General features: G+C 47.7%; 1 protein-coding gene across 9 annotated transcripts in view; it reads right to left on the bottom strand.

The window, feature by feature from the left end:
* PTPRT (protein tyrosine phosphatase receptor type T) overlaps window positions 1-15,359 on the bottom strand; it is a 900,646-nt gene that overhangs the window by 579,121 nt on the left and 306,166 nt on the right. For all 9 annotated transcript variants that reach the window (XM_029070022.2, XM_029070024.2, XM_029070020.2 and 6 more), the window contains exon 3: window positions 1,196-1,467. In XM_029070022.2, coding sequence (XP_028925855.1) covers window positions 1,196-1,467 — 272 coding nt within the window. The remainder of the gene's footprint in view (window positions 1-1,195; window positions 1,468-15,359) is intronic.

Genomic DNA, 15,359 nt, shown 5'->3' with positions numbered 1-15,359 from the left:
TCTACCGGTCTTGACTGTGGAACGGAGCAGAGGCCTAGTCATTCCATTCCTAGCTCGGTCAGTGGCTAGCGAGTGGAAGGCAACATGCTACTGGTCAAAACTAACCTGTGCTGGGCAACAGTGGCAAGGAAGAGAGTTGAGGGTGGACACTCAGGTTTACTGTGTGGAAGGAGGCAATGGTAAATTCTGTAGTTTTACCAAGAAAAACCTATGGATCCACTACCAGAACAACTGCAGGTGGAGGTGGGGTGTTCTGGGAGAGATGTGTAAATGGAGCTGCTATGGGTCAGAGACGACTCGGCAGCGTAAGACAAGAAGCAGGAAACAGTTACACTTAAGGCAGAGTGGGCCCCTATTTAGGTAGTCCCTGTCTGATGAAAAGGGAGAAACATGTGCCTCGTCTAATCTGTTCAGTGGCAGTTCGCCATACGCTTGCTTGCCTCCTTGTTCTCCCTCTAGACTGTAAGCTTGCTTTGAGCAGGGAAAGTGTCTGCTAACTCTGTTGTATTTTACCCTTCCAAGGACTTAGTACAGTGTTTTTCACATAGCAAGCACTTAAAACATATGATTGACTGAGTGGTGGCAGGACATTATCAGGGGCTGGATCAATCTCTGCTCATCTTTGGAGCTAATCATTCGAGAGGTGTGACTCAATCACCTCAAGCAGCGTTGTGACATCATCGGGCAATGGCGGCAGAGAGAATGCTTTCCTGGAATCTCCAGGACATCTTTCCTCACGATAGTGTACACTGAGACCCGGAATAGGCAAGCAGATCTGATTCCCTTGGATGGTCAGACTCCTCTACTCCCTACCCGCCCTGCTTTCTCCTCTAATATCCTGCCCCTTTTCAATGTGCCAACCAAACAAACCCCACCTCCAGCAAGGGAAATGGCTCCTGAAATTGATAATCTGAATGTGGAGACTAAGAAAATATTAGTCCACCCATTTAGTTTCGCTTCAAACTCCCCTCATTAATACCACTCCCACAGTAGAAGACATCAAATACTGCAGCGAAGCAAGCTCCTGCTCTCAAATGGAAACGTGGCCCAAATCCGTCACTGCCAAACCTAACCAAGGGCCTAGACAGAAGAATTCAGGGTTCAGGAGTCCAGAATCCAAAATAATGTAGAAGGGATCGTAGATCAGCGGTCATTAGAGTGCGAAAGAAATAATGGGAACCCATAGAGACGATACCTGATAAAAGTGCGGCCAAAAGGTGCTGATGGCCAGTTCCGCCTTCACCCATCCTTCCGTGACAATCCCCGAGACGTTCCAGATGGGGTTCCCCTGGGGGCCGCCGTTAACTTTCACGTAGACATTCAGTGAGCCGGGGCTGGACCGGTCGCGGCTGGATAGGTAGTAATGGAAATCGATGCAGTGGGTATCGTTCTCCTTCAAGGTGGGCAACAGTAAGTGAGCTTTCTGTCCAGATGCCCGCCCAGAGCTGTTCACCATCATGAAGGAACCTAGAGATTTCCCCAAACGGGAAGGATGAGGGCATAGGGGGTGGGGGGGAATGGAAGAGGAGGAGGGAGCCGGGGAAGGAGGAGGGAAAGAGAGGGGAGATGAGGAGACAGAGAGAGGGAGGAGAGAGAAGGAAGGGGGGAGGGGAAGAAGCGAGGGAGAAAGAAAGAGGAAAAAACATTAAAAAATACCAAGAGACTGAGGAAGTCCAACTCCACAAAATTAGAGCCATCATAAATATAAAATGGAAATAATTATTTATCAAAAAAAGTAGCCATTACATGATTAGGTGTTGATAAAGTGAATAACAGAAATGACAAAACAGAGGACAATAAAAAAAAAATCTGTAGTTTCTCTTCTCTCACTTTGGAAAAAGAGTTGTTCTTTCTTTGTTTCTTCAGTTCATCCTTGGAACATGCAATACAGGGATGAAATCTAGTACCTCAGCTCCTTGCTCATTTTACATTTATCCCCCTAGTCACATTTAGCTCTATTCCCCCTGTAGACAGCTAAATCCTACACATTTCCAAGTGATTTCACCTAGAGGTATTAGTGTCCACAGACCGGATCAACAAAATATAAGGTTGCAGCAGTGACAATAAGATCTCGGCTGGGTGGTTCGACAGCCAGCTCCACAGACAATGAACACAAATAATAACACGTATGCTCCTGCTGCCCTCTCCTTCCTGTACTGTGAAAATCTTCTGGGTCTGCTTTACCCCCTCTTTTAAATGGACAAGATCTATGTGGGTCTCAGGAGAGTCTGGAGAGTTGGGCCCGAGCCCACCCTAGGAAACCTTTCTCCCTGCAGCTCTGAACTCTGAGTGGGAGGCTGGCGGGAGAAAGAATGGATTGCAAGCTCCCTGAGGGCAGGGGTCATTTGTATCTACTCTAGTGTACTCTCCCAGGTGCTAACTACAGTGCTCTGCACCCCGGGAAGAACTACCGATTCATTTATTTTATTGAATATGCTTCACTTTGAAGCAGGGGCCTTGCTTTGGTCCTTACTCTTATTGATTCTCACCATCACCCAATGCCCAGGGTGAACCCGTCCCTCACAGACACACCTTAGTTTCCAGAGGGCACATTCTTCCCGCACCATAACTGGATCCTAGATTTCAGGCTTGCTTTCTTCCACAGTGTAATGGGGATTCAAAAATCCATCAGTGGTATGCTTTGAGTGCTGAGTGTAGAGCACTGGACTAAGCTCTTGGGAGTTTCCTACTTGGATTGAGCTCCCTGTGGGGCAGGGACTGTATCCAACCTAATTTGCATCTACCCTAGCATTTAGCACAGTGCTTGGGCCATAGTATGCACTTAACAAGTATAATAATAATAGTCGTAATACAGAAAAATTGGTAGAAATTCCCTGTTCACAAAGAATTCTCTTTGTGAACTGCCAAGTCAGTTGTCTTGATTTAGTTTATTCCTCTTATGGAGACATACGGAATTGAGGACATTTGCAATTTTTTTTTTCCCTCAGCTACTCCCATTTCTTCTCAGTTGTCTATACTCTTCTTCCACTAAAGAATATCAATTTTCAAGAAATAATAAATACATCACCATAAATTAAGCAAAAAGTGAGTTTGGTAAATCCTGACATTTAGCAGAAAGGTCCCACAGCTATGCTAAAAAAAACAAAATCAGAAGAAGGGAGACATCTAATTAAGATGATATGAGTGAAGATGAAACCACGTCAACAGAAGTCACCTTCCTACTTTAATTCTTTGAATTCACTTTAAACATTTAATAATGATAGTAATCATAATTATGGCATTTGTTAAGCACTTAACTATGTGCCAAACACTGTACCAAGCACTAGGGTAGATACATGCCGATTAGGTTGGACACAGTCCCTGTCCCACGTGGGGCTCACAGTCTCAATCCTCATTTTACAGATGAGGGAAGTGAGGCCCAGAGAAGTGAAGTGACTTGCCCAAGGTCACATCAGACAAGCGATGGAGGCAGGATTAGAACCTGTGACCGTCTGTCTTCCAGGTCCGAGCTCTATCCACTATGTCATGCTGCTTCTCCTTTCCTCACTTCCACTATTTTGGGGAGTCCCTGGGAACCTTGGGGCACAGTGACATTTGGGTTAGCTAGCAAATATAGACTGGGTCCACTGTACTTTCCCAAATGTTTAATACAGTGTTCTGCACACAGAAAGCACTCCATAACTACCACTGATATAGACACCATTAAATGTTATCTAGCTACGACGGGGTCTCCCGCCCAAAATGATGGAGAACCCTCGGCCCCATTTCTTCAGGTTATTTCACGGCCTAGTGGACGGAGCAGGGGCCTGGGAGTCAGAGGGACCCTGAGTTCTAATCCTGACTCTGGCCCCACTTGCCTGTTGTGTGACTTTGGGCAACTCGGTTGACTTCACTGTGCCTCAGTTTCCCCACCTTTAAAATGGGAATTCAATCCCTAATCTCCCTCCTATTCAGACTAAGTCCCATATGGGACAGGGACAGAGTCTGCCCTATTCAAGTTGTACTTACCCCAGCGTTGAGAACAGTGTTTGACAAATAGTAAGTGCAGGGAGCCCAATGGTGGAACTGATGCCAATAGGACCTTCTCCCCGGCCTCAAGCTCCCAGGCACTGGGATCAGTGGCGCCCGCCCTGAGGGTGGCCTCAACTCTCTACACAGGATCATTTCGGGTCTTATCAGAAGACCACTCCACTGTGGCCACGAGCTCTGTTGGTCTTCGATGAGAGCGGTGAGCTCTCACACTCTAATCAGGTCTGCCCACAGAAGCGTAGCAATGGGAGGAGGAGAAACTACATTTTCCAGAGTCCTTTCGAGGGTGAAGGAGGCAAATTCTCTCTCTCGCCTTTCCTGGGCCTGTCGCCGGGCCTTCCTCCAAGATAACAGAAGCAGGCTCCACGGGGTAAGAAGCCTCTTTCATACAGAGATGTGGGGATTGGTAATCTATCTGGGGATTTTCTAGTTTAAATCTCCATTTGAATTCCTTTCTGCATTCTTTGCAATTGTATCTCTGAATAAAGTATTATTTGTCAGCAAACACATTCAGCGTGTCCCAAGGCTTAGAAAGATTTACACAGTTTTATTTTAGTCCTTGAGAAAGTTCCATTTGTCCCCTAATTCTTTTCAAAGTGCCGAATATAGGAGAGCGAATATATTTCATGGGTCTAAATGAAAATAGCGAGAAGCATGAGAAGCAGCGCGGCTTAGTGGAAAGAGCACGGGCTTGGGAGTCAGAGGCTGCGGGTTCTAATCCCCGCTCCTCCACTTGTCAGCTGTGGGACTTTGGGCAAGTCACTCAACTTCTCTGTGCCTCAGTTACCTCACCTGGAAAATGGGGATTGAGACGGTGAGCCCCACGGCGGACAACCTAATTTCCTTGTATCTACCCAGCACTTGGAACAGCGCTTGGCACAGAATAAGCGCTTAACAAATACCAAAATTATTATTAACTTCTCTGTGCCTCAGTTACCTCATCTGTAAAATGGGGATTAAGGCTGTGAGCTCCACGTGGGACAATCCGATGACCATGTATCTACGCCAGCGCTTAGAACAGTTCTTGGCACGCAGTAAGCACTTAAATACCTTCATTATTTTTTATTTATTTTGCCCAGTGTAAATCAGCAAGGCGTTCTGAGCCGAACACCGTCCCTCCACCAAGGTGCAAGACCTCGGGGCTTGGGGTGCGACTCGGCCATCTTCTGCTGGTTATCTGTTTCAGACAGTGCTGAGGGAACCGGTCCAAACTGCATCGCGGGACGGCAAGCGGGACGACGAGCCATATAATAATGTGGGTATGTGTCAAGCGCTTACTATGTGCCGAGCACCGTTCTAAGCGCTGGGGTAGACACAGGGGAATCAGGCTGTCCCACGTGGGGCTCACAGTCTTAATCCCCATTTTACAGATGAGGTCACTGAGGCACCGAGAAGTTAAGTGACCTGCCCAAATTCACACAGCTGACAAATGGCCGAGGCAGGATTCGAACCCACGACCTCTGCCTCCAAAGCCCGTGCTTTTTCCACTGAGCCACGCTGTTTCTCAATAGAATCAAGGTGATGTACAATCTCATATGGGGGCTCCTCATCTTCATCCCCATTTTACAGATGAGGTAACTGAGGCTCAGAGAAGTGAAGTGACTTGCCCAAAGTCACACAGCTGACAAGCGACTCGAACCCATGACCTCTGACGCCCAAGCCCGGGCTCTTTCCACCGAGCCACTAGCGTTGCAATAACACCACGGTAGACGTCGATCCTTGTCTTGAGGCCGAACTTCTCTTTCTTTCTAGAACTTTTGTTCCAGATTCCCAAATGCTGCCCCGGCCATTCTGAGGCACCTCGAGTCGATGACATCATAAAAGCATCTTCTGAAAGCAATTTGACCAAGTTGCAGAACCGCGTTCCCTACCTACCGCCTCTGTTGCGTGGTACTCTTCCGATCCCTTAGGACGGGGCTCTCCACGCAGAACGTGCTCAAAGAAGCAGCGTGGCTCAGTAGAGAAGCAGCGTGGCTTAGTGGAAAGAGCACGGGCTTGGGAGTCAGAGGTCGTGGGTTCTAATTCCAGCTCCACCACCTGTCTGCTGTGTGCCCGTGGGCAAGCCACTTCACTTTGCTGCGCCTCAGTTACCTCACCTGTAAAATGGGGACTATGACTGTGAGTCCCACAAGAGACAACCTGATTACCTTGTATCTATCTCAGAGCTTAGAACAGCGCTTGGCACCCAGTAAGCACTTAACAAATACCATTAGTATTATTAAATACCATTGATTAATCCACAACATTACAGTAGGCGCCGTGGTACTGGACTTTGCTTGAAGAAAAGCTTGGCTGTTTTTAAGACCATCAGTATGAAGCATTCGGCAGTTCGTGCAAAACATCGTAGAAAAGTGGCATTAAATATGGTACGTGATAAGTACTATATACCAAGCACTGTACCAAGCGCTGCAAGTCACTTCACTTCTCTGGGCCTCCGTTCCCTCATCTGTAAAATGGGGGGTGAAGACTGTGAGCCCCACGTGGGACGACCTGATTCCCCTGTGCCTACCCCAGCGCTTAGAACGGTGCTCTGCACATAGTAAGCGCTTAACAAATACCAACATTATTATTATTACAAGGTAATCCTATTGGACACATTTCCCCGTTCCACATGGGGCTCACAGCTTAAGAGGGAGTAAGATTTCATTCCCATTTGACAAATGAGGCAACTAAGACCCAGAGTTGTTAAGTGACTTTCCCAAGGTCACACAGCAGACAAGCGGTGGAGGAATTAGAATCCCAAGTCCTCTGACTCCCAGGCCCGTGCTTCCCAAGTGGCACATCCTGAAGTGCGCGATCCTCCGCAAATATTAGCCTGTGGACGAAAGTCGTGGCCAACTTGACCTTTGCACGGGTTTGCTGCAAATTCCCCAACAAGGTGATACTGCATGCACACCCCCAAGTAACGGCCTTTGCGTAAGTCACTCAGCAAGGCCGTGAATATTAAAGGTAATAATAATAATGTTGGTATCTGTTAAGCGCTTACTATGTGCAGAGCACTGTTCTAAGCCCTGGGGTAGATACAGGGTAATCAGGTTGTCCCACATGAGGCTCACAGTTAATCCCCATTTTACAGATGAGGTAACTGAGGCACAGAGAAGTGAAGTGACTTGCGCACTGTCACACGGCTGACAAGTGGCAGAGCCGGGATTTGAACCCATGACCTCTGACTCCCAAGCCCAGGCTCTTTCTACAATAAGGGTATTTGTTCAGTGCATTCTATGTGCCAAGCACTGTGCTGAGTAGATACCAGTTAAATCAGGTCAGACACAGTCCTTGTCCCACATGGGGCTCACAGTCTAAGGAGGGAGATGAACATCACGGTGAGAAGTGTCGCTACAAGAACACAGGCCGTGGTAACTGGTTTACAACAGAGAAGGTGTTGAGAAGACGCCTTAGACTTTACACAATTCATAAAATACACAAGTTAAAGTCTCCAACGGCACTAAGTGCTGCTGCTGATGCTATTTGCTAAGCGCTTAGTATGTGTCAAGCACTCTGAGAGCTGGGGTAGATATAAGCTAAACAAATTGGACACAATCTCTGTCCTACATGGGACTCAGAGTCGTAAGCCCAGTTTTACAGAGGAGGTAAGTGAGGCACCAGAGAAGTAAAGCGACTTGCCCAAAGTCACACGGCCAACAAGCCGCGGGGTAGGGATTAGAACCCAGGTCCTTCCTATTCCCAGGCCCGTGCTCTATCCCCAAGGCCGTGCCGCTTCCTCCAGCACGTCGAGAAGTGTGTGGGCAGGGAAACTTGTTTTGAGTTATGGGATGCTTCCGAAGCATTCGGTAGAGTACGCTGAACTCCGTAGGTCTACACTGCACGCCCTTATTTACGTAGCCATTTTCCAAAAGCTCTGCACTTCACATCGACTTCACAGCCTCTTTTTCTTTTCCTCTAGAGGGGTTCCACCTCCTTTTTCTGGCTGCACCCAGGTACCAGAAGTTTGTCAAACATTTAAAATCCATCCTAAGGGAAGATGGTTCCAATTGTTCTTTTTAATGAATTGGGGGGCATAGGTTTCTGGCAAAGGGGGATACCTTGAGAAAAATAAGGAACAAGAGGAAGAAAGTGGAATGGACAAGGAACATGTCTATCTAATCCGTTATATTGTACTCTCCCAAGAGTTTAGGACTGTGCTCTGCATTCAGCAAACACTCAATATCATTGATCGATTCAATGCCTGATAGGCGAGTAGCAGTACAGCCTAGTGGAAGGGTCATGGGCCCCAGAGTCAGAGGACTTTAGTTCTAATCCTGGTTCAACCACTTGCCCGCTGTGGGACCTTTGGCAAGTCACTTGACTTCTCTTTGCCTCCGTTTCCTCATCTGTAAAGTGGGGATTCAAAACCTGTTCTCCCCATTTTTAGACTCTGAGCCCTACGTGGGACAAGGACTGCATCCAATCCACTTACAGAGGCTCTAACACAGTACTTTGTACAGTGCTTGGCACATAGGAAGCCCTTTATTATTATTAATAATGTTGGTAATTGTTAAGCGCTATGTGCAGAGCGCTGTTCTAAGCGCTGGGGTGGATACAGGGTAATCAGTTTGTCCCACGTGAGGCTCACAGTCTTCATCCCCATTTTACAGATGAGGGAAGTGAGGCCCAGGGAAGTTAAGGGACTTGCCCACAGTCACACAGCTGACAAGTGGCAGAGCTGGGATTCAAACCCATGACCTCTGACTCCCAAGCCCGGGTTCTTTCCACTGAGCCACGCTGCTTGTTAGTATGTTCAGGGACCAGGCATGATCAATTTTAATCTACTACACCTCTAGCAAGACCCTGAGTTCCAACACTCCTACCAAGACAGGCAAGGATAGTTTCCCCTCCCTTCTCTCGCGGGTTGGTTTTTTTTTTTTTTAACGGTATTTGTTAAAGTCCTACTATGGGCAATAAGCGCTGGGATAGATACAAGTTAAGCAGGTTGGACACAGTCCCTATCCCATTTAGGGCTCACAGTCTTAATCTCATTTTACAGATGAGAAAACTGAGGCACAGAGAAGTGGTCACACAGCAGATAAGTGGTGGGGCCAGTATTAGAAGTCAGGTCTTTCTAACTTCCAGGCCTGCTTTCTATGCATCAAGCCATTCTGCTTGACAAGAAGTTGGATTTGGTCAGACTTCTGTCATATCCAACCTATCGCGATTTCTCTTCTCCGTTCATTCGGGCTACAGGGTTGGGACAGGCACTCAGATTAGGTAGCTAACCCGCTGATCAATTTTGTCACGGTGGGCAGCCATGTGTTACAAATTCCTGCTGATGGCAACCAGCAGCCTGCAACTGCCCAAGCCTTCTGTAAAGCTAGGGTCCCCAGATCCACGCAGAGCACCATCTGCTTAGCTGATTCATAAAAAGACATTTCCCTTCCCCACAGAAGCAGCTCGGCCTAGTCGAAAGAGCACGGGTCTGCGATTCAGAGGTCCTGCGATCTAATCCTGGCTTGACACTCCTCTGTTCAATCAATCAGTCATTCATTGAGCGACTACTGTGAGCAGAGCACCGTACTAATCGCTTGGGAGAGTACCATACGACGGAGTTGGTAGACATGTTCTCTCTACACGAAACTTACAGCCTAGAGGAGTCTACATTCTGTTGTGTGACCTTGGGCAAGTCACTTAACTTCTCTGTGTCTCAGTTCCCTTATCTGTAAAATAGGGATTAAGACTGTGAGCTCTGTGTCCAACCTGGTTAGCTGGTATCTACCCCAGTGCTTGGCACATAGTAAGCCCTTAAACACCATTAACCAAAAATTCCTCAGTCCTCGGCCTTCCCACCAAAGCCTCGTTAGAATCCCGTCTCCTCCAATAAGCTTTCCCAGACTTATCACAAGCACAGTTTCATCCATACCCACCTCCAGCCCTTGTCCGTGTCTGTTTATTTGATATTTCAACGCCTGTCTCTCCAAATTGAATGTAAGCTATTCGAGGGCAGGGAACTTGCTTTGTATTTCCGGGGTACTTTCTGAGCACTCGGTAAAAGTACACCGAACTCAGTAGGTCCTCCCTAAATACCATTACTACGACTGAGTGGCCATAATTTTCCAAGAGCTCTGCCCTTCCCATCTAAGCGATCTGTCCCACTTAGAACTTTTCTTTGCTGCTCTTTTATTAAGGACATTTAATAATAATGTTGGTATCTGTTAAGCGCTTACTATGTGCAGAGCACTGTTCTAAGCGCTGGGGTATACGGGGTAATCAGGTTGTCCCACATGAGGCTCACAGTCTTAATCCCCATTTTACAGATGAGGTAACTGAGGCAAGTTAAGTGACTTGCCCACAGTCACACAGCTGACAAGTGGCAGAGATGGGATTTCCCATAGCGCAGAGCAATGAGGAGAATGATTAACTCTGGGAGTGCTGGCCGTTTTTCTGTACACTCCATACGGGAGACGCCCAATAAATTACATCAGTTGATTGGTAGAGTTTAGCTTGACCAGCCCCCAAATAACGTGCATCTCAGGGAACGATACGAATTCCAGGCCAAGGAACTCCTCCGAGCAAGTGTAGGCCACTCAGAGGGGGCGATTAATGGAAGGGATCACTCTGATTGAATCCAGCTCGGCAGCCTTTCCTCCCGTTGATTTTGGGGGAAACGGTGGCAATAACTTCTCCTTTAAGGAGTCCGGTTGTCTGAAGTCAGCAGGGTTGGGAGTTCTCGCCACCGGTCCGTGGGCCTCACGCGGGGCTCTCAGTGGTTGATTTCTTCGGCTGTTGTTTGTCAGGCCACACTCATGTAATCTTAATGAACAATATGCAAAGCCATTAAAAACTCAATTATGGCTGTCTTTTTACTGCAGACGTGAGAAAATGCAATCGTAAAGTGCTGATGTGTAAACACAATAGCCACCATCTGCTCCGGCCTAGCATTTCAGCTCAGAGAGGAGGATATATGTTGCAGATGCATCAATAATAGGAGGCTTATCTAGGCATCGTTATGCACCGAGGGGACGAAATGAGAAATTTATGGCCAGCCAGAGAGCACTTCAGGGTTTAATTCTCCAATTTTCGATGGTACGTTTAATAACGAAGGGAAAGAGAACACCGCTTTATGTTCCTTTTCCCGTTAACGATTGTGTTTCTTCAAAAAAAAAAAATTAATTTACCCTCACCCTTCTTGTGTTTGACTTATTGGGCTATAATAGCAAGTTCATTCTGACATCCAAGAGACCAGTAGTAGCAGGAAGATATTAATTAAGCTAACCTGTCGATCGACAAACACTAAATTAAATTGTCGACTTATTTTGGCTGTGGCTCAAACGGATGGCAAGGGGCCAGGAAAGGGCACTATTATGGACAAAGAGATTTTGCCCCTGTAAATCCCTCAGACCCCTCGATGCAATTTCACCATCAGCAGTTTCATCTTCAAACTGCGGGAAAGCCCAAACCCAGCTCCGCCACGTGTCTATGTGCCAAACGCTGTTCTAAGCACCGGGGTCAATACGAAGTTAGTCTGGACACAGTCCCTGTTCCACCCGGGGTTCACGGTCTTAATCCCCATTTTGCAGACGTGGTAACCGAGTTGCAGAGAAGATAAATGATTTGCCCAAGGTCACGAGACAGATGGCAGAGCAGGGATTAGAACCCAGGTCCTTGAGACTCCCAGGCCCGTGCTATATCCACAAAGCCACTCTATTTCTCAACTCTTCTATATATTGAAGATGAAAAGAAAAAGTTTCCACTAGGAGGTGGTGTCTCTTTTACTAACATTCTCAGTCTGGGCTTGAAACCTTAAATGAAGTCAAACTTCCTGTATCAAGTACAAGTTGAAGTGCAGTTCACCAAGGAGCCTAAATGAATGAATTGAGGAATTTTTCTTCGCATTTTCCAGGTGTCATATTTGGCAAGTGTCCAAACCTTTCATTGTCTGAGCTCATCCTCTTGGGCCTTTTCTCTTAGAGAAATTCAAAGAGGAGGTAAGAGGAATTATAGGATCTCACTCCTTTCATGAAACTGAAAAGGGAACATGGAATCGTCCAAAACTCTTAACAGTCCCTGATTTCCTCTTTTTTTTTTCTTTTTCCTTTCTAGAGAATTTGTTAAATGCTTACTGTGTGCCAGGCTCTGTACTAAGTGCTAAGGTAGATACAAGATAATGAGATTGGACATACTCCCGGTCCCACGTGGGGCTCATAGTCTTAACCAGCAGCGTGGTTCAGTGGAAAGAGCCTGGGCTTCGGAGTCAGAGGTCATGAGTTCGACTCCCGGCTCTGCCACTTGTCAGCTGTGTGACTGTGGGCGCGTCACTTCACTTCTCTGTGCCTCAGTTACCTCATCTGGAAAATGGGGATTGACTGTGAGCCTCACGTGGGACAACCTGATTACCCTCTATCTACCCCAGCGCTTAGAGCAGTGCTCTGCACATAGTAAGTGCTTAACAAATGCCAACATTAAACATTAATCAACCCCCATTTTACAGATGAAGGAAGTAAGGCACGCTAAGGCTAAATGACTTGCCCAAGATCACACGGCCGACAAAATGGCAGACCCTTCTGGCTTCCACTCTTGTACCTGACTGATTAGCTGGCACAGGCTCCTGGCAATCTGCCATTCACTTGCTTGCAACATCAGGGGCAGGATCAACCTCTGCTGATCTTCGGGGCTAATCGTTCAGAAAGTGTGACCCAATCGGTGCGACATCATCGGGCAGTGGCAGCAGAGAGAAAGCCTCCCTGGAATCGCCAGGACGTCCTCCCTCACGATAGCGTACACCGGGACCCGGAATGGGCAAGCAGATCTGATTCCCTCGGATGGCCAGACTCCTCCACTGGCCCTCCTCCCCTTCGCCCCCACTATCCTGCTTCTTTTCCTCACTAGGCAGAGCCGCTGGTGAGCAGGGCCAGTGAGAGGATGCCCAGGGGCCTGAGTGGGTTAGAATGTGTCCAATCAGTGGGGAAATCGAAGGAGAGGTGAGACGTCTACTTTTTCTCTTCTAATGGTATTTAAGTACTACGTGCCAGGCCCTGTACTAGGCACTGGGATAATACAAGATAATCGGGTTGGACACAGTCCGCGTCCCATCTGGGGCTCTTAGTTTTCCTACTTAGACTGTGAGGCCCTTGGGGGACAAGGATTGCGTCCAACGTGATTACCTCGTATCTACCCCAGCACTTACACTGTGCTTGGCACGTAGTAAGTGCCTAACGGATACTATTATTCCTTTGTATTTATTGAGTCCTGTGTGCAGAACTCTGTACTAAGCATTTGGAAAGTAAAATACAGCAATAAAGAGAGACAATCCCTGCCCACAGAGGGCTTACAGTCTAGAGGATTGATAATAATAATAATAATAATCCCCCTTTTACAAATGAGGCAACCGAGGCACCCGAAGGTTAAGGGGCTCGTCCGAGGTCACACAGACAGCCGAGATTAAAACCCAGGTCCTCTGACTCCTAGGCCCGTACTTTTCCCTCTAGACCACGCGGCTTCGTGCCGCACATGGAGAACCAGTATGCCAGACCTTGATCCCTTAAAGACCAGTAACTCAAATCAACTCAATCCTGCTTGCCCGAGGAGTATATCCAAATTTCAGACGTGTGAAACGGCAAAAGCTTCTTTCCCAGTGCCTTCTTGTTCACTCTTTCTCCTCAGACTCCAATGCGGGAGAGTATCTGGCCATGAGAAGGGGCAGGGAGATCCCAGACAGGCTCAGCCCCAGGCAACGCGGCTGGGAGTCCCTTTCCCTTGGGTAAGATGGGAGCCCCAAACCTGTGCCCCCCATGTTTCCTTCCCCAGCCATCCCCTTCTCTTCCCACTGCCCTCATCCTCCCATCTCCCCATTTTGCCCTCACATCCTCCCACCCAACTGTGGGCTGCTCTGACAATCCCATAAGAATAAAGATAATGATGGTAACTGTGTAATTTATTAAGCACATACTATGGGCCTAGGAAGCACATTGTTGGCAGGGAATATGTTGGTGTATTGTTATATCGTACTCTCCCAACGCTTAGTATAGTCCTCTGCACATAGTCAGTGGTCAATAAGTACAACTTACTGACTGAACTAAGTGCTGGAATAGACCCAATCAATCGTATTTATTGAACACTTTCCATGTGCAAAGCACTGTACTAAGCGCTTGGGAAAGTAAATACAACATTCATTCATTCAATCATACAGAATTAGCAGACACATTCCACGCCCGTAATGAGCTTACGGATTAATAATAATCACGTTGGTATTTGTTAAGCGCTTACTATGTGCCGAGCACCGTTCTAAGCGCTGGGGTAGACACAGGGGGAATCCGGTTGTCCCACGTGGGGCTCACAGTCTTTATCCCCATTTTACCGATGAGGTAACTGAGGCACCGAGAAGTTAAGTGACTTGCCCAAAGTCACCCAGCTGACAAGTGGCCGAGCCGGGATCCGAACCCATGACCTCTGACTCCAAAGCCCAGGCTCTTTCCACTGAGCCACGCTGCTTCCCATTAGATTAGATTAGAGGTGGAGACCGACGTTAAGAAGAATAAATACATTACAGTCAGAAGAGACACTGTCCTGCCACCCAAGGAGGCTCCCATTAAACCTCTCTAGACTGTAATCTCCTCTCTAGACTTTAAGATGGTGGAGGGCAGGGGCTGTAACTATTAATTGTTCTATCGTACTCTCCCAAGTGCTTTGCACACAGGAAGTGTAAGTGTAAGTAAGTAGGAGGAGCAGCGTGGCTCAGGGGAAAGAGCCCGGGCTTGGGAGTCAGAGGTCATCATGGGTTCGACTCCCGGTTCTGCCACTTGTCAGCTGTGTGACTGTGGGCGAGTCACTTAACTTCTCTGTGCCTCAGTTACCTCATCTGTAAAATGGGATTGACTGTGAGCCTCATGTGGGACAGCCTGATTACCCTGTATCCACCCCAGCGCTTAGAACAGTGGTCTACACATAGTAAGCGCTTAACACATACGGACATTATTATCAAGTGCTCAGTAAATATGATTGAATGAATGATTGAATGAAAGAGTACAAAGAACTATCTCCTTTTTACAGATGAGGGAACTGAGGCCTAGAGAAATCAAGTGGCATGCCCAGAGTCAAAGAGCAAACGAGTGATGGAATTTCAAGTGGGACTCAGATTCCTTGACTTTCAGGCCTGGGCTCTTTCCAAGTAGGCCACGGAGCAAGAGACCAGAGATGTAGGATGGGAGAGGTTTCCAGTATGGGAGAGGGGAGTCTGGGGAAGAAACTGGCTGCCCTTGAGGGCAGGTGTGAGCAGGCATGAGCGTCCTGTTTGAGGAACCCTGGGCTCCATCCCCAGAACCCCTGTGATATTCTGGTCCGGGGGCTCTCGGGCCCAATAGCGACCCACCTAAGCTTGCCCACAACCCAGTGCTTCCAGTCAGTCTCTGCGTGTTCAGAGAAGTGGGGAGAGTGAGGCG

This window comes from Ornithorhynchus anatinus, chromosome 8 (genome assembly GCF_004115215.2).
Source record: "Ornithorhynchus anatinus isolate Pmale09 chromosome 8, mOrnAna1.pri.v4, whole genome shotgun sequence".
Classification (NCBI taxonomy): Eukaryota; Metazoa; Chordata; class Mammalia; order Monotremata; family Ornithorhynchidae; genus Ornithorhynchus; species Ornithorhynchus anatinus.
Note: the sequence above shows the minus strand (reverse complement) of the source record. Positions and strands in the feature narration are given on the sequence as shown.